The sequence below is a fragment of the Cavia porcellus genome, unplaced genomic scaffold (genome assembly GCF_034190915.1).
Source record: "Cavia porcellus strain 051 isolate PalLab524CR breed Dunkin Hartley unplaced genomic scaffold, mCavPor4.1 scaffold_26, whole genome shotgun sequence".
Taxonomy (NCBI): domain Eukaryota; kingdom Metazoa; phylum Chordata; class Mammalia; order Rodentia; family Caviidae; genus Cavia; species Cavia porcellus.
In genome coordinates, this window is record NW_026947509.1 from 22,064,072 (window position 1) to 22,091,174 (window position 27,103).

Consider the following 27,103-nt stretch of genomic DNA (forward strand, 5'->3'; position numbering starts at 1 on the left):
TTCAGTGTGAAGGCCCTGGGTTCAATCACCAGTGCCACAAAGAAAACCCAAAACAAAATAACAAAACATTTTCTGACAGTATTCTCCAGTATACACAAAAACCAAGAAAAGATCATACTGATAGGTATTCTCTAGGGACTGGCTAATGCCCTTGAAAATAGCAACAATTATAGTTCCAAAGGAATATAAACATGAGAAACTAAGTGGCTGGAACCAAAATATTTCTTCACTGAAATATGTTCATGTTTATAACATGTTTGTAATCTTAGCACTGAAAGAGGCTGAGGCAGGAAGATTACAAATGCCCTGCTTGAACAATTTAGCAAATTTTAGAAATTTTGTTTTAGAAAAGAACAATTTCTTTTCTGTCTCAAAAGAAAAAAACAAAAAGACTAGGGTATATATAGCTTAGTGCAAAGGCTCTGGGTTCAATTTCCAGCACAGGGAAAATCTACTGATCTATGCATACGCACCTATACGTATATATACCTAGACACACAGAAAGGTTCCTTTCAGAGCTAACTTATACTGCCATCTTGTGGCAGTTTTAAAAATTCACTCACTCTTCCTCAGAAGTCACCTTCAAATTGCTGACCAGAGGTTTCCATTGGCTTTTTTGTTGTTCAACTTTTTATTTTCCCTTTGCAGTTTAATGACAAAAAAAAATTTTTTTTGCAGTACTGGGGATTGAACTCATGACCTCGTGCTTGCCAGGCAGGCACTTATGCCACTGAGCTAAATTCCCAACCCCAACAAAAATATTATTTGAAAACTTTTAATACATGTTAGTATACCTGGAATCAGTGTCTGGAAAAAACAAAGTAAAATGGCATAATGCACAGAAATCCACTGGTCTCTGCACAGATTAAATTGACTTTTGACACTGCCCCCACACCCCCCGCCTCTTACCAAAGTTAGAGTCTCTGGGAGTGCTCCTTCCCTGTAGGAAAGGGAGATAGAAAAATAATATGCATTAATAAGGATAACTCTATTTTCTAACTTCCCTATTCCCTATTTCTGTATATCTACACTTTCAAGCATAGTTTGTTCTCTGGGAGTGGACATACTAGTCTAAGAAAGATTTGTCCTTTTTACTTCCAAAATAAAAATGATGAAGCTGGGCATAATGGTGCACATCTGTAAATCCCAACCCTCAGAAGGCTGAAGCAGGTGGATCGCTGTGAGTTTAAGGCCAACCTGAACCACACAGCAAGACCCTGTCTCAGAAAACCAACGTGATGAACACCAGTAGCTTTCACTCCTTCCACCCCTATTTATTGTGTCAGCTTCTAACACCTTGTCTCCATGGCTAAACCAAAATAGAGTCTGGATAGCATCAAATTATTTATGCTAAAAGCCAATATAAATTTAAGATTTTAGTCCTAATTTTTTGCTTTCATTAAGCATTCCATTAGAAAGCTAAGTCTATTCTTTCTTTTCTTTTTTTTTTTTTTTGTCTTTTTCATTTTTATCGGTACCAGGGATCAAACTCACGACTGCCTGCTAGCAAGGCAGGTGCTTATGCCGCTGAGCTAAATCCCCAGCCCCATAAGCTCAGTCTACAAAGAAAAGGTGAATATTACTTACTTGTCCCACAGTACCAAAGCCAGGCACTCTATAAGGCATAGATTCCACAGAGGAGGACCGACTGTAAAGGGGGAGAACAAACAAACAAACAAAAACTGCTGTTCAACTTAGACACAGACTTAAAGTCTCTTCAGTGCCTATCTGAGCCACATGTAAATATTTCTTTCATCTTCTATCTTTTGCCAGTGGTTTAAATTTTGCTTATAGGCTTTTTACTCACCTGACCACCTGGCTGCTATGCTGGGAACTGGGTCGTGGTGTAACTAAAAAATAGTACAGTATGAAAAGTTGTCAACAGGTTGAAGGGAGGGTAGGGGAATTGGGAAAAAAGAAGCAAGTTATATCATATGCAGGTACAAATTCTCTATCATGAATGTGATCATTATACATACCTAAAATGTATCAATAAAAGTGATTTTTAAAAAGTTGCCACCAATAGCATGCTCTGCCTCACCTAGCCAATTTGTTGTGAGTGATGATCTAATATTTCTAATATAATACATAAGATTAGGAGAATCACATGGTCTCTGAGAAAAAAATTTTCATATGAGGAAAAGATATTCATTCATCTCACATTTGGAGAAAAACTATTCTTTACCTGACTGTGATGGAGAAGTAATGCCCACTGGTCGAGGTGTGGTCAGCCTACAAAAAACAAAGAAAGAGGCTGCTCTAATCTGACTAAGCAGAATTTAAGTGCCACTTTAGGGGATTGATCAGATCACTGTCCATAGAAATATAGCACATGGCTGGGGATATAGCTCAGTAGCACAACACCTGCCTGACAAAGGCAAGGTTGTGAATTTGATCCCCAGTATCAAAAAAATTATATAATGTAATTATATATATATATACACATATATATATACACACACACACACACATATATATATATATATATATATATATCACAGATTGCTTACTTTCATGTATTACAGGTATCACATGAAAGTAAAGGTTCTTACAAGGCCTTTTACTCTCCAACTCCCTAAGTGAAACCTCCACTTCTCCCCTGTCCATATTAGTGTTTTATTTTGTTTCAATACTGGGAATTGAACTCAAGCTCTTCATATTGAGCTGCACCACTCCCAATTCTTTTTTTGTTTTGTTTGTTTGTTTAAGACAGGGTCTCACTAAATTACTAAAGTTGCCTAGGCTAGGCTCAAACTTGTGATCTTCCTGCCTCAGCCTGCCAGAGTCATAACAGAAGTTTTGGAATATTTCTTTTCTTCCTTCCTATACTACTTTACTAAGTACTCAGTCTTACATCTGTCCAGCCAATCATACATCCCTTCATCTCTAATTTATTCACTTAGCAAACACTTATATAGTATCTATATCACCTATGTCTTAAGATTACAAAGACAACTAGAATAACATTCTCTTTGACAGGCTCATAGGCTAGAAAGAAAGATAAAAAATAATCAGAAACTGGGTACAGAGTGCAGTGGTGGGACATTTACTTTTGAGACCCTGAGTTCAACGTCCAGAACCATGAAGACAACCACAACAGTGTTAATAATGGATGTATCAGAAATATGCAAACATAAAAGACCATGAGGCAGTAATTTTTATGAGTGTAGAGGTGTGTTTTTTAATCCACCAGTGCAGGGCTGACAGTACAAGTATTTCACAGTTGGAACGACACAGCACCATTTGAAAGAACTAGAGCTATATATCCAGCATGTGACATACTTCCTGCTAAACAGTAGGCACTGAACATTTATTGATGAATGAGTGAACAGACTCTACCTAATGTAGTCTTTCTAAAGAAAATGATGTGAGTTGAATTTTGAATGAGTGTGACTTCAAAAGACAATATGCAAAGGCAAGCATTTATAATTAACATTTCACATCAGCACTCTTTAGTAATACGTGTGTGTGTGTGTGTGTGTGTGTGTGTGTGTGTGTGTGCGCGTGCCCAGGGCCTCACACACAGTAGGCAAGCACTGTACCACTGAGCTACATCTCCAGATCAGTAAGAAGGATCTGTAAGTAACTCTTTATTAGAGAAGTAAAAGATAAACTTATCAATCACTTTCTCCATCTCAGAGCCCACACAGCCAGGAGTCCAAAAACAGGCTCAAAGGTTCCCAATGCAAAGCAATTATAAGTGTTTAAGGAGTGGCAGATGGTACTTACTTTTATCTAATCGTTATACATTGTATATAGGTACCAAATTACCATGTTATACCCCATAAATATGTATAATTGTTAAGTGTCATCTTTTAAAAATTTAAAAAGCACAGAAAGTTTCAAGGTCGGGGGCTAGTACAGTTACTGATAAAACTGACCTGCTTCCTTGGTACCGACTTGGAGATTCCTGTAGATAAAAAAAAAAAAAAAAAAAATGAAGTAAAGGAAGCTGCAGATCAAAGGTCCTAACCAAAGGACCCCATCTTACTTGTTAGGTAACTCAGCTGTAAACTTTTCCTGGTGATCTGGTGGGTAAAATAACTGAGATGCAGTGTCCCCTAGTGGTTGCTAAGATTCCCAGCAGGAGAAAGTAAAGCTGCAATGTTTCCTTAGAAAATTGTTAGCTTTGAGGGAATAAAATTTTAGTTTCTCTTCTTAAGAGCATGCTGGGAATCCTGTAAATTATCATTTTTTAACATTGGAGCCTGAATCCAGACCCTCATGCACATTAGAGAAGTACTCTACCACTGAACTATATTCTCAAGCCCTTCTTTTATTTCCTTTTGAGATAAGGTCTCACTGAGGCAGCCCTTGAATTTGCATTCCTCCCACTTCAACATTCCAAGTATTTGGGATTACAGGCATGCACCACTACTCCTGGTTTAGAGAAGTATGAAGTCTCTGGGGGACTGATTACATTGTACTAGAATAGTTACAGGAATGGGATCAACACGACAATCACATAAATACACAAAACAGTCTTAGGATAAAAGAAATGTCTAGGAAATAGAGTATGTATGAGAGGAAGAGTCCGGAGGCATCATAGACATCTTTTTGTTGTTTTGTTTTTTCTTTTTTGTGAAACAAGGTCTTGCTAGGCCACATTAACCTTGAACTTACCCTCCTTCTGTTTCAGCCTCCAGAGTGTTAGAATTAGAGGCACAAGCCATCATTCCTGGATTTCTTGGACTTCTTGAAGAGGAATTTAAAAAATGGTAACATGTTTTATCTATAAGAGAGTTGTCTCTCTGGGTATAGTAGCACATACTGTAATCTTGATACTCTGGGAGCCTGGAAAATTTAGGGACTTAGCAAGACTCTGTCTCAAAATAAAAAAATTTAAAAGGGCTAGGGATACAGCTAAGTGTAACAGCCTTGGGTTCAATCCCCAGAAATATGAGGAGAAACGAGACATAGCTAGACAGTGACAGAGACAGAGAGAAGGACAAAGAGACTAGTAAGACAGGCAGAAGCACAGACACACACACACACACACACACACACACACACACACACAGAGAGAGAGAGAGAGAGAGAGAGAGAGAGAGAGAGAGAGAGAGAGAGAAAGAGGAGAGAGACTTTTAACTGGTATGTTAGTTTTCACTGATATTCAAGAATTGGTTACAAGTGTCCTAAATATTCATCAATTCTTTCAACCCTTACAGATTTTCTATGGCCTCATCTATTAACTACAGTGTGCTTGAGTACAAATATCAGTCTACATGTGTTCTATGATATGAAATGGGTTAGGAAGTATTATTTTATACAGTCAGATAGACAGATAAAAAAGTAAGAGAAAATGTAATTATATTCATTCACCTTTAGGAAGGCTATAAGTTTCTTCAGTTCTCCATTCTCTTTTCTTAAGATTGACAGCTCTCTAGGCAAAAGATGGAAGCAATAAATTCCAAGTCAGTGGAATAAAAAAATTATTATTATTACCAACATCTAGGTAGTGTTTAGTGAGAGATGCTTACAGATATACAGAGTATTTCTACCTGAGATCTGATGATTTTAAGGGACAGTGGCAGGGCATTGATGATAAAAACAATCAAGTCAACAAAACAAGCAGACACTTGTTACAACTTCTGGGGAGTCTGCATAGACTCCATTCCTCTCACATAATTAGCCTGCTAATGTCTAAAAAGTTCCATCAAGGATTTCACCTTTTAGTTTAAGATTTCCAAAATACACCCTCTCAGAGATAATATTTTAAATGTTATATCCCATTTTTATCAGTGTGACAAAAGACTGAAGAAGTGGTCTTTATGCAGGGAAGTTAAAGGACGCTATAAAGTAAGAAGAGCCAAGAAAGAAAGAAAAATACCAAATGGAGACTGAGGGGACCAACCAAAAATTATGTACCTGATTTTCTCAAAACAAACATAATATACATGGGAAAATTTTTGATCTTTGCAAACACAAGGAAATAAGGACTATAACATCACTGAAGGGAAGAAAAGCTATCTGTGAATTTTACTTGTTACTTACTTGTCCCGGTTGGCCACTGTCTGCTGTGCCTCCTCAATGGCTGCTTCTAACTTTATAATTCTGTGCTTATAAAAGGCAATGAGGAGATTTGTTTGTTTCTTCTGGAAACTCCACACCTACTAGGAAAAATAGGCCTTTGGCAGCATTTTCAAGACTCCCTTCCCCTCATTTTTGGCAATGAATGAAAATCTATCAATCCATAGTTTATTACTGCTCTTTTACTTCTAGAACATTTGGGTTAATTCATAACTCTAGCTCAGCACTAGGGAAAAGTTTTTCATTTCCCAAACACTAGCTTTCTAATTTCTTTTCTTTCTTTCTTTTTTTTTTTTTTTGTCTATTTTGTTTTTATCGGTACCAGGGATCGAACTCACAACTGCCTGCTTGCAAGGCAGGTGCTTATGCTGCTGAGCTAAATCCCCAGCCCCGCTTTCTAATTTCTTAATGGTAATATTGTGACATAAAATGGTCCTTTAAAAATGCAGTATTTTGTCCTCTCAGAATTGGTTCTAACTTGTCTACAATTATCTTGGACTCACCTTCCATAGACTTAGCTATTACAGATCACTGGTGACCATTTTACTTTCCCTAAGCAGGTATACAGTCACTTGCAAGTGGTTCGTGCTCCTGCAGTGAAGGGTGAAGATGCACAGAAGTACGTATTTCTGAATTTTATTTCTGGGCATGGACACAAATTGTATCTTTTGTGTCACTTTAACAGTTGCTATACTGAGGTACAGTACTTATCATGAGACTGCTGAGTCAGATCAAAAGTTAGTATTTAGACTGTGTTTTAGCTTTGTCAACCTCTACTTTTGAATACATAGCAGTATTATGTTTCACCTGCTTTCTCCCTTCTCAGCTATGAACTTCTATCAAAGGTCCTTCTCTAGATAGTAGTACTCTCTTAACAAACATTTTCAGCCTTTTTACTTTTATTTTTAGACAGAGTCTTTCAAGGTTTTCCAGGTTGGCCTCAAACTTGCAATCCTTCTGCTCAGCCCCCTGGGTAGCTGGGATTACAGACATGTACCACCATGAATAGCTAGAGATATTGTTTGTTTGTTTGTTTGTTTGTTTTATAAAAACAAGGCTTGTCTAGTTTAGAAAATCTGGCCACAGCAGCAACAGAAAAAAGTCACTCAATTTTAGGAGTTACCTAAAATTAAGGGAAGAGTTTTGGGAAGCAACAGTCATTATGAGTAGATATAACAGATAATTAAGACATAGTATCCCTAATATTCTAATCCTACTCTTGGTATCAGTCTATGATGAAATTAAGTTTCTTAGCATCAAGAAAACCCAAATCTTACTCTAGACCAGTTACATTTCTCTCTGAGATCACCAAGCCTCTTATGTACACAGATAGCAAACCCCACTGTGGAACCCTAGGGAGCCAGACTACACTATGGGAAGCCCTTTTGCCCAGGTCTAAGCAAAAGGGCAGAACAAAGCAAAGACAAAGAAAACAGATTAATAATTTCAAAATAAATTTCCTTGTAAAGGTTAAGGGTAAAACTGGCCTGTTTTGGCTATTACCTCTATGTCTCCCCTGATTTCTTAGAAGGTGCGAAAAAACAGTTGGGGCTTGATGGTGCAAAACTTCAGCATGAATAAATCTACTTTGGGTAACTAGGCCTAATGTAGACATTCAGTCCAAACTAATGGTTTCCTATAAATTGTATTTAACACATGGAACATAATTTCTATTTACTGAAAGAATATTTTTAAACTTTAGTTCTCAATTAGGTCCAGTAAAAGGGAATGTTAGGCAGATCTGTAATCCCAGCTTTTGAGGCAAGTGAAACTAAGGGAAATACCACTGAAAGATGCTACCCGTTAGTCAGCTTTCTGTTACTATGACAAAATGCCTAGAATAATAAACTGGAGGAACAGTTTATATTGGCTTATAGTTTCAGGAATTTCAGCCAATGGTCACTTGGCCCTGCAGTCTTTGGCCTGTGACGAGGCAGTGTGTCACATAGGAGTATGTGGTAGAGAATGCCTTCATCTCATGATAGTCAGAAGGCAGCAAGAAAGGGACCAGGGTTCCAACATCTGGGCAAGGGTATACCCCCAAACTCCCTTTGCTCCATGGGTAGCAAAAAAAAGGATATATCCCCAATGATCTGATTTCCTTCTACTAAGCCCCACCTCTTAAAGCCTTCTTCATTTTCCAGTAGTGTCACAGGATGGTGATCTAGTTCTTGATGCACAAATCTTTGGGGGCCACTCAAGATCTAAACTAGAGCAGATACTAAAAGGCACAGGTAAGGGAAGCAAAGTGGAAGCTCCGTAGGTTCATTATGAGACATAAGCTATTTTGATTTAACATGAGTTACCAAAAACAAAAGCATTCCATTTGTAAAGTAGTACACACTTTGGAAATGAATATTAGCTTGATTATCTTTTTTGTACTAAAGAATGGTTTTTTTAATGCTTATTTTTAAGGTTTTTTTTTTTTTTTTTTTTTTAATTTGAGAACTTGTTTTCCCATGTGGTATTTTTTTGTTTTTGTTTTTTGGTGCTGGGGATCAAACTCACACCTCGTGCTTGCAAGGCAGGCACTTATGCCACTGAGCTAAATCCCCAGCCCCCTAGAAATTTCTTTTAAAGTTATTGGTAAGCTTCTTGTCTCTCTTTCACATTCAGCCCTATTAGTAGGGCTGGGGATTTGGCTCAGTGGCGTAGCATCTGTCCTGCAAGCACAAGGTCATGAGTTTGATTCCCATTACCAAAACAAAACAAAACAAAAATCATGTCCAGAATCTATTAGTTGGCTTTATCTCTTGTGAAACTGACTCCTTTACTGTATAGTATCTACAAGTCTTAGTATTTTTAAACTATATTTCAGGGTAATCATTTAGCTAAGAGAAGGAAATTTTTTACTTTAGAAGTAGTCCAACTAAAAAGTTGACAGAGAAATGACAGGCAATATAGTAGCATTTCACAATTGCTTTTTTTTTTTTAAACTTAACATTTATTTATTTATTTATTTGTCTTTTTCTTTTTTATTGGTACCAGGGATCAAACTCACGACTGCACACTTGCAAGGGAGGCGCTTATGCCGCTGAGCTAAATCCCCAGGCCCCACATTTCACAATTTCTAACGAGTGAATGTATCTTTGCAAAGTTCATTAATGGCACATCATACAAATGACAGATTATGATAAACTTTTCATAACTATAAAATGGTACTAGGTTACCTCTCCATAAACCAAATGATGGCAATTGAGTCTAAATCTACCTACCAACTTATAGGCAGCAGAGTCACACTAGCATATTGAATGACTCCATGAATGTGATGAAGAAAATCCACACTAAGAACAATTTTATAGAATAAAAGATTATTTTCTTCAAAGATAAAAAAAAAGAAAGAAATGAGAAGAAACTTATAGATAAAAAGAAACTGGGAGTGTTATAGAGACCTATAATCTCAGCTATTTGGGAGACTGAGGCAAGAGAATTGCAAATTCAAAGCCAGTCTGGACAACTTAGCAAGACTGTTTCAAAATTTTAAAAATAAAATATAAAGGGCCTGGGATGTAGCTTAGTGTTACCAGAGTTCAGTCCTCTGTGCCATTAAACAATCAAACAAATTTAATGGAACAACCACAAACTGAATACAGAGACTTTATTGAAACCTAATGCAAATAAATTTTTAAAATAATTTTGAGGCAACTGGGGAAATGTGAATGCTTAAAATTGGGCATCAGCTGATAATTGTTGAAGTAGGGTTGTGAATACATGAAAAATTATTATATTGTATACATTATTATATTATGTTTTTGTTTTTGTTAGTTTTAAATTTTTTCTCTATTTTTAGATGATTAAAATTGTCTTTAACATAAATGGTTTGTGTGTGGGAGAGCATGTTTTTGTGTATTTGTTTTGTTTTGTTTGCAGTACTAGGGATTGAACCCAATTTTTTGCAGTGAGCTATATCCCCTAACCCTTTAAAAATTTTTTATTTGGAGAGAGAGTCTTGCTAACTTGCTAAGTTGCCCAGATGGGATTTAAATTCGCCGTCATCTTGCCTCAGCCTCCCACAGTGCTGGGATTGCAAATGTGTACCACTATGCTCAGCTCAAAAGTTTTAAAACTATTTCAAAATTGATTTTGAGGCTTTCTCTAATAAAATGAGGTATAAGAAATATATATTTGATCTTTATCCTTGATTCCTAGCCCAGAGTTATTGTTACGCTTTGGATCTTCAAATATCCCCAAAAGCCATGTGTTGCAGGCTTGGTCACAGCTGATGGTGCTGTTGGGAGACAGTAGAGCCATTAGGAAGCAGAGCATAGCAGAAGTAAGTTAGGTTATCAGGGCTTGCCTGAAGGGGTTGTTGGGACCTTGGCCTGATTTTTTGTATCTCTATTTTGTCAATGCCATGAGATGAGTAGCTTTGCTCTGCTAGACGCTTTCTGCCATATTCTTCCTTGCCACAGGTCTAAAATAACACAGTTAGCCAACCACATAATTCCGCCAAAATTATGTGTCAAAATAAGCTTTTCCTCCTTATTTCATCATAGTACGGAAAGCTAACAGAAAACTGCTACACTAAGAAGTGATGTCACTGCTGTGACTATACCTAGTACGATAATTCAGAAGCCCTTGAATTGGTTTGAGGGGAGAATATGGAAAAGCTTATAGAGGCAACCTGGAGAAAATTTAAAACTGTTGTCAACTGATGTTAACGGGCAATTCTGGTGGAGCTCTGAAGACCAGAATGTAAAAAGAAATGAGGACAGTGAGGGCTACGTTCATGAAATGGTTTCAGGTGGAAATGAAGACTTGGCTGAAAATTAGAATGGAGTTAGTCATGGTACATTTTAGTAAATAACTCATTTACAGTTGTTCAATGCCCCAAGACTTTGTGGGAAATTGTGATTAAAAGTGATGGACTGTTAATCTGGTAGAAGAAAATTAAAGACTGGATAGCATTCAGGAAGCAGCATGGGTATTACTAGCTTATTTTACAATATACTATATAAAATATACTAGATACTAGATACTATATAAAATGAGAATAAGGAACAAAAATCAGAGTGGAAATATTTGAAAAACTTGCCTTTTGGCCAGAAAAGAAGTACATTTAAAGTTCCATCTAAGGCCAGATGTGGTGGTGCTCATCTGTAACCTCAGCACTTGAGAGGCTAAAGCAGAGGGATTGTTGCAAATTCAAGGCCAGTCTAGACTACATAGTGAGTTCAAGAACAGCCTGGAATACATAGTGATTCCTTGTCTCAAAAAAAGTTCCAAGCTGGGCATGGTGGCACACACCTGTAATCCCAGTACTTGGGAGGCTGAGGCAGGAGGATTGTTACAAGTTTAAGACCAGCCTGGGCTACAAAGAAAGCTCAAGGCCAGCCTGAACTGCATAGTGAGACCCTGCCTCAAAAAGACAGACAGGCAGACAGACAGACAGACAGACACACACACACACACACACACACACACACACACACACACACGGAACTCTTTCCATTTAAGGAGGCTATAGATATTAAAGATTAATATCATTAAAAAGAAGCCAAAATTGGGCATGGTGGCACACATCTATCATCTTAGCAGTCTGGAAGGCAGAGGCAGGAGGATTTTAAGTTTAAGCCTAGCCTGAGCAACTTACCAAGACCTATCTCGAAATACAAAAGGGCTGTTGATGTAGCTCAGTGCAAAGGTCTTGTGTTTAATCTCCAATACTGAAAATAAATGAATTAAAATTAAAATAAGCTATGTACTTTGTACCAGAACAGCAGGAAGGATGTCTGAGAGCATCTCAAAAATCAGTGAGACCCACTGAAGATTGACGACTTGTTTCAGAGTCCTGAGGTGATCTGTTTTCACAGGATTACCTGGGGTTTTGCTTCCCTGGGATTCATTTACTTATGTTCAGCTTCCCAGTAAGGTCACAGCAGCTATGTCCACATGGGCCTATGTACTGCTCAAAGTAGTGCCAGACCTTGGGCTCATCCACATGATGTTTTACAAGCATGCAGAATGAAGGAGCTATGATGTGATGAAAGCCTCTACTATGATATCAGAGGAAAGTCTGGTTAGAATCAAAATCCTTGCAAGCAAACTCTGACAGAGCAATTCATGAAAGTGTGACAGTGAAACCACTGCTGCCCTGAACACTAGGAAATTACAGATGCCAAGAATGTGGAACCACTGCAAAGGGAACAACAGGAAGTGAGCAGAATCTGTCCAAGAGAGAGACGAGGTAAGCTGCTTGCATCAAAGACACAGGGGCAGAGCAACGCAAGCCTTTGGTGGCCCAAATTCCACCACATTGCTCCCTGGATGTCAGGAACAGAGATACAAAATCTAACATATGTCTTGGTCAGTTCCGGTCTTGCTTTGGTCCACTCTCTTCATCCCTATATCCTTATTTCTCCCTTTGTAAATGAGAATATTCACCCTGTACCATATCTTGGAAATATGTAAATTTCTGATTTTTACAGGAGTAACCTCACCTGAATTTGTTTTAATGGGGTGACTCTTGGTGGGCTCCTAGAAAATTTCAGGGTGGAAGCATGTTGCCAGAGGAATCAACTAATTAGAGGAATTGGAACTTTCAACTCTAACCCCTTTTTTTCTTTTTACATCTAGGGCAAGAGAAGTACTCAAGGCTAAATTCAATCACTAAAGGTCAATTATTTAATCAATCACGTATAAATAACAGAACCTTCATAAAAGATCCTCAACAAGGAATTCTGGAGAGCTTCCAGGTTGAACACATTGAGGTGCTGGAAAAAATAGTATACCTAGAAGGTTAGGGAGCTCTGTGTCCCTGCTCTATGTATCTCTTCCATATGACTATGCCTGGGTTGTACCTTTTACAGTTGACAAGTAGTAAGTATCATGTATTTCTGAGTTCTGTGAGTCCTTCTAGTAAATTAGCAAAGTTGGGATGACCAGAGGAAGAGGATGGTGGACTTCTGAGTTTGTAGTTACCTGGGTTGAAATGTGGATAGCCTGGGTACCCTACTTGTGGCTAGCATCTGAAGTGAAGCCAGTATTGTGGGACTGAGGCATTAAAAGGGAAGACAAGGGTGAGTACAGTGTTAAGCTGTCCTTTGACATTTTATATATACTTCATTGTTCTGAGATTGTTTTCTGTGAAACTGAAACTGTTAGTAAAAATGATGTTCTCATTTAAAAAATAATTCAATTACTGGACACCTAGTTGGTGCCAGAGAACTTGCTGGTATTAGAAAACACCTCATGCAGGGTCAGAGAGAAATATATAGTGCAAAGATTATTCATCCTTTCACTTAACCTCTACTTAATACTTTACTCCAGGTGCAGTAATTCTAGGTACTAAGATGAATAACATGGGTTCTTATCCTTTAGTAACTCATCATATCATAGAAGAGGCATTCTGACATGTAAACCAATAAAATACAATGTGATATGCAGCAGTATGTACAAAGTACACTAATTATAATTAAAAGGTAACTGTTAATTCAGTTTTTAGTATAACAGCATTCTGGGCATCAAGGTATAAAACTATATGGTTTATAATAGAACAGCAGCCCAGGCATGGTGACACACACCTTCAGTCTCAGCACTGAGGAGGCTGAGGCAGGAGGATTATTGGATAAACAATCTGTTCCTCAAAATGATAAACATTAGCTAGGCATGGTGGTAACTCCTGTAATCTCAGCTCTCTGGGAACCCGAGGCAGGATGATTGCAATTTTGACCCCAGTCTGGGAAATTGAGCAACTTAGAAAGACCTTGTCTCAAAATAGAGGAATTAAAAAGGCTGAGGTTGGGAACATAGCTTGGTGGTAAAGTACTTGCATAGCACGTATGAGGCCCTAGATCTAATATCTAATATCATCAAAGATAAAATAAAAAAGTTAAACTGGTGAGAGTCAGGCATGCTTTCTCAGCCATTGTGTAGGCTGAGGCAGGAGGTCACTTGAGCCAGGAAATTCAAAACAACCCTAGAGAACACAGACTCCATCTCAAAACAAAACAACAAAAAAAAAGAGGTTGGGTATGTGGCTCAGAAATACAGTGCCTATCTAAGCATGCATGGTGCTCTGGGTTCAATCCCTGGCATGGAAAAGAAAAAGAAAAGAAGCATAAGCGCCTGCCTGGCAAGTGTGAGGTCACGAGTTCAATCCCCTGAACCTGTACCTGAAAAAAATTTTAAAAAATAAAAATAAAAAAGAAGTTAAACATAGAGGTATCATTTGACCCAGTGATTCCAAGCCACATATTTACCCAAGAGAAATGAAAGTATATGCTCATACAAAAACTAGTATATTAGCTGGGTGTGTTGGTATATAACTGTATTTCCAGCACCCAGGAGGCTAAGGCAAGAGGATCATGAATTCAGAGCTAGCCTAGGCTACCTAGTGAGTTCAAGGTTAGCATGACTACAAATGAGACTCTCTTTGAAAAAAAAAAAAGGGTTGGGGATAGAGCTCAGTGGCACAGCACCTGCCCAGCAAGTGTGAGGTCATGAATTTGATCCCCAGTACCAAAAACAAAACAAAACAAAACAAAAACTTGTATCAAATTTAGTTGAATTAAAATAAATTTCATTTAAAGATAAAATAAAATAAATTTCATTTTAAAGACAGCCAGGTGTGGTAGCACACTCCTGTAATCTCAGCACTATGGAGGCTGAGGCAGGATGATCATTGCAAGTTTGAGACCAGCCTGGGCTACAGAATGAGCCCAAGCCCAGCTTGAACTGCATAGCAAGACGCTGTCTCTAAAAAACAAAACAAAAAAAGACAAGCTTGAGGTTGTGAGTTCAATTTCTGGTGCAAAGAAAAAAAAAAGAAGTGAGCATACTGGCACATGCTTATAATCCCAGCACCCAGAAGGCTGAGGCAGGAGGATCTCTGGGAGTTCAAGCCCAGCCTGGAGTACATAGTGGTCAAAGCCAGCCTGAACTGAACTATTTAGTATAGACTCTGTCTCAACACACACACAAAAGGAATGAAATACTAATGAAGCTACATGCTACAACACAGATGAACCTTGAAAACATTATGCTTGGAAAATACAGCCAGTCACAAAAGACCACATGTCGTGCTATTCCATGTTTATGAAATGTCCTGAATAGGACAGGACAGGACATTTGAAATGTCCTGAATAGGACAGGATTAGAAAGTAAATTAGTGATGGCCTGGGTTTATGGAAAGTGGGCAAGATTTTGGAAATGCCTGCTAATGAGCATAAGGTCTCTTTTGGGGGTGATAAAAATGTCTCAAAGGCCAGTCCTCGCGGCACACACTTGTAATCCAGTACTCAGAAGGCTGAGGCAGAAGGATAACTCGGAGTCCAACAACAAAGTGAGTTCAAGACCACCATGAACCACATAGTAAGGCCTTGTCCCCCAAACATAAAACAAACAAACAAATGACATAACAACAAAAACAAAAACAAAGAACCACAAATAAAAAAATGTTCCAAAATTGGTAGTAGTGATTACAAAACTCAATAAGTTTCTTAAAAACCATTTTAAGAAACTAGTGGGCCAGGGATATAGCTTAGCAGCATAAATGCCTGCCTAACAAACACAAGGTCATGAGTTTAATTCCCAGTACAAACAAAACAAACAAAAAAACTGAACTGCATACTTCAAAAGGGTGAATTCTATGGTGTATAAAGTTTACCTTATTATTTTTTGTCTTGGAGATAGGGTCTCACTATGCAGTTCAGGTTGGCCTTGGGCTCACTTTGTAGCCCAGGCTGGTCTCTAATTTGTGACAATCCTCCTGCCTCAGCCTCCCGAGTGTGGGATTACAGTTCCACCTTCTAAAGTTTATCTTAATAAAACTGTTATTTTAAAAGTAGCTGAGGCATTTTATACTTCTTTTTTTTTGTTGTTTGTACCAGGGATCGAACTCATGATTGCATGCTTGTAAGGCGGGCACTTTTGCTGCTGAGCTACATACTCATGACTGTGTGCTTGCAAGGCAGGTGCTTTTGCCGCTGCACTAAATCCCCAGCCTGTACTTCCTTTTGAAAACAATAAAAATTACATATTTCTTTTTTACTTGTAGAGTCCTTTAATTTTCTTGTGAGTTTGTGATCTTTCATAGTCTTCTATGAATTTCTCACATAATTTTTTAAACCAGTAAGGCACAGTTTGGAGAATACTTTAAAAAACATTACCTAATTGGATCTGTACAAGAAGTCGAATGAGTATTACATATGGATTGATTAAAAACTGGTGGTCAATTTAATATCAGCTGAATTAAATCAGCATGGTGCTGAATGTAGATGGCCCACCTAAGGAAAGTTGCCAGCATAAAAGGAGACATGGAGAGGAAGAGTGAGGTGTTGTGGGTTCTCCTAAGTGTTGCTGTTTGGAGCCACTGGTTCTCCTGGAGGAGTTGGTCATGGCTAGCTTTCCTGATATTAATTCAGCCATTATCATCGGAGGAGCTCAGGACCTTGTCGCTGAGAGTGGCTGTGATTCACTTTGGGGAAGCTCTGGTCCTTACATTGAGCGTCACTTCCTGGCTCTGGAGGGGAAGATGTTCGCTGTTTAATCTTTTGAAGAAACTTGTCATGCTGGCTTCCTGACTTGTACTCCACTGTTCTCATTGTCGGAGGAGATCAGGACTTCATTGTCAGTAAGGATGGCTGTGGTACTTTTCAAGGCAGCCCTGGTCCTTATTTTGAGTGTGACTTCTCTACTCCAATGTAGAACCCTCAACCTACTAGCATAGATCCTTCACCCCACTGGCATAGACTTCCTAGCTTCCACTACTGACCTTTGGGCCTTCCCAGCTTAGATCCACGAAACAGACTGGCATGAGTCATTGCTGTGAGTTTTAAACTCCTGGTTTGATTTGTGGGAGGCATTGTCATGGGCTCTAGGTTTTTAGCTGGACTCATTCAGGACACTGCTGTGAGATCCAGGCACTTGGCTACATTTTTCTAGGCCTTTAGTGTTGTGGAAGATTTCCTGCACTTTCTTGTATTTAACTCTGGGTGACCATTATAAAATAATATTATAAATTCTGTGTTTTGTATGTAAATTGTTCTCCTTGCAACCCCTGACTACAACACATGTGAAAGACTGGTTCAGAGAACGAAGCTATACACCAGCAGGTAGATTTGGTCTTGATATTTTTACTCTAATAATTTTCTCAGTATTTCCACTTTATTATATTTCATATACCTTAAAGGAATATTTCAATAGAGAAGACTATTATACTTGTTTTTTCCAATATTTATTAAATCTTTCTATGTCCCACATAGTCTGTTAAAAACTGATATATAGGAAGTATTCAAAGAGACCAATAAATAAAACTGTATTATAGGATTCAGACAATAAGCACATACATAATATAATATTAAGGGCTGAGAGCTATGATAAGAAATAAGGTAGGGGAAGGAGTAAAGAATGTTGGGCCTACTTTTGAGATATCAGAGTTAGTAAACGTTTGACAGAGAAAGGAAGTTTTGAGCTGAATGAAGCAACCTACGTATTAGGCACATCAGTTATTCAGCTTCACAGATTAGGAAAACACATTTTCTGACTTTGCTGACTTCACCAAACTGGCCTTTCACTAAAGTGATGGTTAACTAAACATTTCTATTTATTTTATCTTGACTACTTGACCATATGTAATTCGTCCCATGATTAGGCAGGTTAAGATTCAGACTACATATGATTTTTCTACTGATCATTAACTAACTCTGTGTTTAGTTATTAACCAGAGACCTGCTCTTTCTCTTGTTCATGTGATCTTTTAAAATATTTCTCTTTGAGTATCAGCTGGATTTTATCTTTTCAAAATGTTGAACATAGATAGTATCTCAAATATGATGGCTCACTTAAGCAGCTAAAGACAAGATGCAGCCTAACCTTTAATTACCCTTATTCTAACTCCAGGGTTAAGGTCTAGAGGGGAAAATAGATAGATAGATAGATAGATAGATAGATAGATAGATAGATAGATAAAGATAGACAGATCAGTAGATAGATCAATCTGCTATCATCAATGAGAAAATGACTAAGTATCATTTTTCTGTTTGGAAAAGGTACACTCATAAAAAATAAGAACTACTGGGATGTAGTTCAGTGGTAGAGGGCTGGTTTAGCATGTTCAATGCCCTGGGTTTGACCACAGCATTGAAAACAAAATGGAGAGGAAGAGTAAGGAAAAAAATAAGTAATAAAAGCTCAAGACATATGCCAAGATAGGAATCTCAGGAGGCTATAAAATAATTTCAGCAGAGAACTAGAGAATGGAAAGAAAAAACAAAAGTGTTTACAAGGTAGGAATTCTTTCACATGATTGCTCTGCCTTCTCTCTACTTCTGCATTCCTACTGTTCCTGCCAACTCAAAGGTTTACCAATATGTGAGTCATCAGGAAAATACAAATACTGTGTAAAATTTAGGCAACCAGTTGTGAATTCTAAGAGTTAAACAGTACTGGAACCCAGGATTTAGCTCAGCAACACAAGCGCCTGCCTGGTGAGTGCGAGTTCATAAGTTCCATCCCCGATACCAAAAAATAAATAAAATAAAATCACTACAAAGTAAAACTTGAAAATAAAAAAAAATGAAGAACAAATGTGAGGCATGGTTGCACACACCTGCAATCTCAGCACTCTGGAGGCTAGGCAGGAGGATCACCTTGAGTTCAAGGCTAGTCTGTACTATGTAGTAAGACCTTGCCTCAAAAAGAAGGAGGAGGAGAAGAAGAAGAAGACATACTTTAATGAACTTGAATCTGTAAGCAAAAGATTAAGAGTTAAAATACCACATCCAGTGTTTGCAGGGTCATGCAATCTGCAGGTAATACTCAGAGGGTGCAGAGAAAGATGATAAAGCTCCTTAGGCCATCCTTTAGTTGTTAATTATCACTGCAACTGAGAAGTACTCGATGAAGTTTAACTACATAATTAACTGGTTGAGACTGGCATCATCAAGGAAGAAGGGAAATAAGAGTAGTTTCTCTCACTTATGTACAAACACAGCCTAAAGAAACTTTTGATAAAGGAATAAGATACAACTAGAATTTGCTTGTAAAGTCATATTTCTTTAACTTTTGTTTCACATACCTGAGAGATATGACTGAAATACTGCAAAGCTGTCTCCACAGGGCTTTTGAAGAACATCTTTTCCTGAGGTTTCAACTACAAAGAGAATTAAGATACACAGTGAAAATGTCTACAGTGAAATGAAATAAAATAGTGATACTAAAATGAAATAAGATTAATTTTCTTTCTACAATCACTACCTGCAATTTTTTTTTTAAACCCCCACCCCTCTGTTTCTTTTTTTTAAACTATCATCATCATCATCATCATCATACAGGTTCTAAGGATTGAACTCAGGGCCTTCACACTATATCCCCAACTCTTTTAAAATTTATTTTATTTATTTGTTCTTTGAGATAGGGTTTCACTAAGTTGCTTGAGCTTTGTAGCCCAGGCTGGCTACAAAAACTTGCAGGGATCCTCCCTGCTCAGCCTTCCGAGTTCTGGGATTACAGGCACGTGCTACCACATCTGGCTCACAGTTTCTTTTCTTTTCTTTTGTACCAGAGATCAAATTCACAACCTCATACTTGCCAGGCAGGTGCTTACTCCAGTGAGCTAAATCCCCAGCCTAGCTCACACGTTCTTTTACCCATTCATCCATTGATGGGCATACAAGTTATTTGCATAATTTATCTTGTGTGAATTATGCTGCTGCAAACATGGATTTCAATCATCATATTTCAGCCTCAAAATGCTGGGATTATAGATATATTCTACAATATCTTTTAAAAAAAAACATCATATATAATTTGTGTATGTTTCCTACAGGCCAGGAATGAGATAAAATTGGTAAGGGGAAAACTTACATTGTCAGATAGAGCCAGATGCTTGCAAGGAGTTCCACAAATGGTACATTTTTCTGGGAGAAGAGTAAAAAAAGTTTGGTTTTCTTCAGTGTAAGATTAAAATTTTCCTAAAGTACACAGTAATAGTCAAGTAGACAGGAAGGGAAAAAAAGGATTTTTCCTAAAGTTAGAATATTATTGTTATAAAAGAACATCAACTTAGACTCTGGTCTCTAAATCAGTTTCAAACTACTAGGTTGAAGTATAAGTAAGGATTTCACACTTTACATCAACTCATCTTTTTCTTTTTGGTACCACGTATTGAACTCATGACCTCTCCTTGCCAGGCAAGGATTGTGCTCTTGAGCTAAATCCCCGGCCTTAAACTCCCTGTCTACTTATTTATCTATTTGAGACAGGGTTTCACTATACAGATCAAACTGGCCTTCAATTTACATTGTAGCCCAGGCTGGTCTCGAACTCTCAATGATCCTCGATCCTCCTTCCTTGGCCTCATGAGTGCTGGGATTACAGGCATGAGCCACAAGGCCCGGCTTCCATCTTTTTAAAAGAATTTCTGGGTTTCTTTTATGAGTCGGGAGGGACAATTCTAAACACCCAACAGGAGTGCTGGAGTACATTTACAAAGCTACTGGTAAAGGTACAAGAGAATCAGTGATTTTTTTTGATGCTCTTTACAGTGCATAGTAATCACAATCATGGGGAATTAGTATGCATATTGTATGTTGCATCTTGATCATTTTTACTTCCTCTCCTCCCCTCTCCTTTTCCCTCTTTCCTACATTCTCTTCTCATCTCCACAAAATCTACCAGTTTCCTACCACCTCTCTTCTATTTTGCTTTTGAAACTATTTACATTCTGAAAAAAATTATTTACATTCTAGGTTTCTCATGTAAGAGAAACTATGCAGCATTTTTCCTCCTGTGTCTGATTTATTTCACTAGACATTATGATTTCAAAATCCACCCATTTTCCTACAAATGATTCAAATTTGTCCTTCTTTACAGCTAGGTAGTACTCCATTGTACATATATCCCCCTCACACAGGGTCTTTTTTTTTTTTTTTTTTTGTCTTTTTCTTTTTTATCAGTACCAGGGATCGAACTCACGACTGCACACTTGCAAGGCAGGCGCTTATGCCACTGAGTAAAATCCCCAGCCTCAAAGACAGGGTCTTGTTAGGTAATTTTGGCTAGTTTTGAACTTACAATGTAGCCAAAGCTAGCCTTGAACTCAAAGAGATCCTCCTGCCTCAGCCTCCCAAGTGCTACAATTACAGGCATGCACTACCACATTCGACTCATACTTTCTTTTACTCATTTGTTGATGGGCATACAAGTTATTTCCATAATTTAGCTAGTGTGAATTACGCTGCTGCAAACATGGGTATGCACACATTGTAATGTGATGACTTTAACTGTTTTAGAAAGATACTTAGAAGACGAATATCTAGGTCAAATGCAATTTCTATTTTTAGTTTTTTGAGGGTTCCAGTTTCCATGTTGGTTGTCCTAATTTATATTCCTAGTAACAATGTAGGAAGCTCTCTTTTTCCTTACAACCTTGCCAAAAAAATTTTTTTTGAGTCTTTGATAACGTTATTCTCACTGGAGTAAGATGGAATTTTAAGAGTTGTTTTGATTTGCATTTCTGTAATGGCTGAAGATGCTGAACATTATTTCATGTACTTATTTGTCATTTGCACATTTTTTTTTTTGAGAAGTGCCTACTCATTTGAATTACTCATTGTTATGGTTTCTACCTAGGTGTTCCCCAAAGCCTCATGCACTCGTAAGTGGGGATTTGGGGAGGTGATGAATCATGAGTATGATACTCATCAGTTGATTAGTTCAACAGTGAGTTTATAGCTCAGTGTGACTTGGGGCGTAAATCTGGTTAGAGGAAGTGGGTCACGAAGGGTGTGATTTAGAAAGGTCTGTCTCTTCTTCTCACTTGATCCTTCTCTCTTCCTACCTGCCATGCCACAAGCAATCTGTCTCCTGCATGCTGCCCTGCCTTGAAGCACGCAGACTGTGAACTAACGCCTCTTAACTACTGTGAGCCAAAATAAACTTTTCCTCCTTTAAATTGTGGGTGTTGGGAAAGTAATTATGATACTCATTTTTGACCAGGTCTTTTATTTGGGAAGGTTCTAATTTTTTTAGTTCTTTCTATATCCTGGATACTAGTCCTCTAAGGAGTAACCGGCAAATATTTGTCCCATACTGTAGATTGTCTTTTTACTCTATTCACTGTTTCATTGTTGTATAGCAGCTTTCAAATTTGATATAATCCCATTGGTTGATTCTTGGTTATTTCTTGTGCAACTTGGGTTTGTTCAGAAAGTTTATGGCTATGTCTCCAAGAGTTTTATTTATTTATTTATTTTTGTCTTTTTGAGACATGGTCTTCTATGCAGTTCAGGCTGGCCTTGAGCTCACTTTGTAACCCAGGCTGGTCTTGAACTCGCAACAATCCTGCTTCAACCTCCGGAGTGCTAGAATTACAGGCATGTGCCACCATGCTTGGCTGTTCTTATTTTATCTTCCAACAGATTTAGCATTTATTTTTATATCTAAGCTATGATCCATTTTGATTTTAGCACAATGTGAGAGAAATGAGTATAGATTCATTCTTCTGCATTGGAGAACCAGTACCATTTCTTAAAGAGGTTTTATTTTCTCCAGCATAGGTTTCAGGACCTCTGTCAAAGATGAGATGCCTGAAAGTATATAGAGTTGTTTCTGCATTCTCAATTCTATTCTATCGATCAGCATAACATATTTAAAAATTTTATTCCCATGCTATTTTTATTTCTGTAGCTTTGCAATGTAACTTCAAATCTGGGATTATAATGCCTCCTACTTTGCTTTTTTCCTCAGGACTGATTGGGCTATTCTGTGTCTCTTCCAGTTCTACGTAAATTTTACAATTTATTTCTAGTTCTGTGATAAATACTGTAGGTATTTTTATTGGAATTGCATTAAATCTACTTATCATTTTTAGTAATATGGCCAATTCTAAAATTTCAGTTTGTCTTCCCAAGAACAAGGATGTCTATTTTCTAATGTTCTCTTCAATTATTCTTCAGAGTACTATAGTTTTCATTATAGGGTTCTTTCACTTCCTTGGTTAGGTTAATTCCCAAATATTTAATTTTTTTAAGCTACCATGAATGAGACACTTCTATTTCTTTCTTGGTGATTTCATTACTGGTACACAAGAATCCTATTGATTTTATGCCCTTCCATATACTGAATTTATTAGGATTCTGTGTTTTATTTGTTTCTTTTTTTTTTTTTTTTTTTTTTTTTGTCTTTTTCGTTTTTTTATCGGTACCAGGGATCGAACCCACGACTGCCTGCTTGCAAGGCAGGCGTTTATGCCGCTGAGCTAAATCCCCAGCCCCTATTTGTTTCATTTTAAAGGTTTAGTTGTAATTGTTGTTTTGGTAGTACTGGGGAATTCCCAAGGCTTTTGCACTGAACTACATCACTAGCTTTTAAAAGCAATTTTTTTTTTAAATTTTGAAACAAGGTCTCACTAAGTCTCTTACTTGCTGAGGTGGGGCCTGAATTTGCATTCCTCTTACTTCGGCCTCCCAGAGGGCTGAGATCAGAGGAATGCACCAGCATACCTATGTTTATTGTTCTAAGGTGTTCCAAGAGTCTTCTGGTGAAGTTTTTTGGGGTGTTCTATGTAAAAAAAATCACATCATCTCCAAGTAACAATAGTTTGACTTCTTCCTTTCCTATTTGTATCTCTTTTATTTCTCTTGCCTGGTTGCTCTGGTTGAAGTTTTGAGTACCATCACCAAAGTCCTATCTCTTATCTCTTTTTTCTTTCTTTCTTTCTGAACTATTCAAGTTCTTCCTTTCTTCTTCCCTCATCCTCTACATCACAGTAATGTTAACTTTAAATCACTGTTTTTAAATCTTAGCTACATGTCAGCAAGCACACACTGGTGAATTATAAGAAATTCAGCAGTTATTCCTTCCTCTTCTCACTTTATTAATATTCTTAGACCTTGACTAAATGCTCTTAGTTTCCAGTTACTCCAGTCTCAAAGGAGCAAACATAAAATTCCTCATCTTTCCTTGTCAAGGAAATTTTAGTAGTAGTGCTGGTTACTGACGAAGACACATGCCATGGAAGGGGAAAATATCATATAACTTATGCTTCACAGAGACACAGCACTTAAAAGTGAGCTGCTGCTGGGCTGGGGATTTAGCTCAGCACTCAAGCACTTGCCTGGTAAGTGGGAGGCAATCCCTAGTACCAAAAAAAAAAGTGAGTTGCTGAACTAGGCGTGGTGGTGCTTGCCTGTTGTAATCCCAGCACTTGGGAAGCTGAAGCAGGAGGATCATTGCAAATTCGAGACCAAACTAAACTATACAGTGAGACCCTGTTTCAAAAACACCAAAAAAAAAAAAAAAAAAAAAAAAGGTGAGCTGCTGTTACCATAGTGAAATGCTTTATTACATTAGCAGATAATTTAAAAGAGTCATGAGATAGACACAGAGGAAAAAAGCTTCTACAGAAGCTAGCTAAACTATATGTTTTTCTTTGAGGAGTAAAGGTTTTTCCCAGTCAGTTCCATATTGCTCCCAGTGTGAGCTAGCAAGTACAATTAATTTATTTAAGAAAAACAACAACAAACTTCCACCGATCTTGATTCCCTACAGGATAAAGTTTAGGATCTTTAGTCTAGTGCTACTGCCTACTTCTTTAGCCTCACCTTTTACTATTTCTTTACTCTTTATATTTAACAATCTCAACTATGCACTGCAGTTTGATTTTGTTATGCTGTAGTATGACTAAACCCACGGCTTAGCACTGAGCTACTCTAACCCTTTTTTGAGACAGGGTTTTGCTAAGTAGCTAAATTGCCCACGCTAGGCTTGAATTTGGGATCCGTCTGCCTCAGCCTCTTGAGTGCTAGGATTATAGGAGTACGCCACTGTGCCCATCTCTCCCATGGTTTCATAATAGCATATGTTTTTATACACGCTGTTGTCTGAAACTGGAATCGTCTTCCCTGCCTTATTCATTTGGCAAACTCTACTTTATTATCCAAAACAATATTCCAATGGCACCTCTTCTGTGAAATATTCCCTTACCAAAGCATAGTACCCTGAGTTTTCTGGGAATTTGCATAACTACATACCTTGGGATTTGTTTTGCTTTTGAGACCGGACCCCGCAGTTGCAGGCTGGTGTGTTTTTGCTTTTGTAACTGGGAATCGAACTTAGGATCTCACACTTGCCAACTGTTGTGCTGCTAAGCTATATCCCCAGCATCTAGGCTTGAACTCACTATGTAGCCTAGGGTGGTCTAAAACTGTGGCCATAATCTTGCTTCAGCTTCCAGGGTACTGGGATAATAGGCGTACAACAATGCCTAGCTTCCTAGGTGTTTTTTGTTTGATTTTTTTTGTTTTATTTCATTTTGTTTTTTTAAACAGGGTCTCACTATATTGCCCAACCTGGCCCTGAACTCTCCTACCTGAGCCTCCTAAGTAGCTAGAGTATAGGTACATAACACCATATCTACTCTCCAGGCCCTTGTATTTCTGTTTTCTCTGAACTCTCTATATAGTCCAGGCTGGCCTCCAACTCCAGATCTTCCTGCTTCAGCCACCCAAGTGCTGAGGTTACAATCATGTACCCTCATGCCTGGCATCCCAGCACCACAAACAAAATGAAACCAATCTTAAACTCAAGTCTTCTTTTTGTCTTTTTCGGTACCAGGGATCGAACTCACAACCACACACTTGCAAGGAAGGCACTTATGCTGCTGAGCTAAATCCCCAGCCCCCAAGTCTTCTAAGGCTGAATAGTTACAAGAGTTTGGTCACATTAGTGCTTCTCTGAGTTAGTTTCCACATTTTTAAAATAGCTACACTAATAATTACCACCTAGGGCTTGGTACAAGCAAAAATACTTTTGTGTGTGTGTGTGAATTTTATTTGTTTTGTTTTCTTGAGACACGGTCTCACTATTTAGTTCAGGTTGGCCTTTAATTCATTATGTAGGCCAGACTGGCCTTGAACTCACAGTGATCCTACTGCCTCATCCTCCTAAAGGGCTGGAATTACAGGCTTGTGACACCATCATCATTATGCCACCATCATCACTTCTGACCCATCATGGCCTTTTGTACCACAGACTTAAAAATACTGATGAGTACCTTTTGGTATTCAAGTAACAGATTTGCTAAATCATTTAACACTGTTTTTTATTAATGGATTCCAGTTTCCAAAATTGATAGTTTTCCAAGGTAGCCACACTACTACTGGCCTACCATGTGATTTTTTTCCTAAGTCAGAGAAATGGTTAAAAGCTGAATCTAGGTTACAAACATTTTTGACTATCCTCATAAGTTGTGCGTGGAAAAAAAACCAAAAAAAACATCTTTGACTGAATCTGAAAACAAATTACCCACCCATAGTCACACATTTTTTACAGAAAATATGGCCACAGCTGGTGACAAAGAAATGGGTCCCATCTTTTTGAAAACACTGGTTGCAGTGAAACCAATCCATTCTGGAACAGATAAAAGAGAATGAGTAAGAATGAGGCAGGCATCATATAATTATAGCTGTTCAAAAATCTATATAAAATTGTTTGCTTAGTTTCTGATATTTTATTGGGATGTGGGCACATCATTGTGAACATTCCAATTAGTTGTATAGAAGTACACATAAAATGAGAAAAAGTAGACTTCAGTATGCTATGCTAATATATATAATATGCACAAGTATATGGCAATATCTATATATCTATATATCTCAGTTCATGAACTTAATTTGTTCTAGTTTTGGAAAAGATGGCCACATTTATGTTTGTATGGGAAAGATGGCCATGGCTGTGTTTGTTACTTGATATAATTTACAAACAAAATATTTTGCCAGATGTTATGCTTGCAAACCAAATTATTTGCAAACAAGTGTTCATGAACCGAGGAACCACTGTATATGGCACAGAATACATATATACTATATGTCTCTATATATTTACATCTACATATATATACATATATATCTCTATAGATACATAGACTGTTGAAACTTTTTAAAAAGATTTAGTTGTGTTGCTTTTACTTTTTTAATTTTCCAAATTTTCTGGTTTAATTCAGGTACCAATTTGTAATTAGAAAAACAAACTTGTTCTTAAGTTTTCTGTAATACATCAAGAGTAGAAGAAAGGAGTCAGTGAACCAGAAATTTTACGTAAAGAAAATAGGGTTTGGTCAATGATAATATGG

General features: G+C 37.7%; 1 protein-coding gene across 1 annotated transcript in view; it reads right to left on the reverse strand.

Annotated features, from left to right (window-relative positions):
- Positions 1–26,414, reverse strand: part of Rnf212b (ring finger protein 212B) — a 36,913-nt gene extending 10,499 nt beyond the window's left edge. The window contains exons 1-10 of the mRNA XM_013157657.3: positions 26,282–26,414; positions 19,837–19,889; positions 19,049–19,123; positions 5,995–6,110; positions 5,323–5,383; positions 3,882–3,910; positions 2,186–2,232; positions 1,808–1,850; positions 1,580–1,648; positions 910–950 (exon numbers count right to left, since the gene is read on the reverse strand). Coding sequence (XP_013013111.1) covers positions 910–950; positions 1,580–1,648; positions 1,808–1,850; positions 2,186–2,232; positions 3,882–3,910; positions 5,323–5,383; positions 5,995–6,110; positions 19,049–19,123; positions 19,837–19,889; positions 26,282–26,381 — 634 coding nt within the window. The 5' untranslated portion in view covers positions 26,382–26,414. The remainder of the gene's footprint in view (positions 1–909; positions 951–1,579; positions 1,649–1,807; positions 1,851–2,185; positions 2,233–3,881; positions 3,911–5,322; positions 5,384–5,994; positions 6,111–19,048; positions 19,124–19,836; positions 19,890–26,281) is intronic.
- Positions 26,415–27,103: the final 689 nt, after the last annotated feature.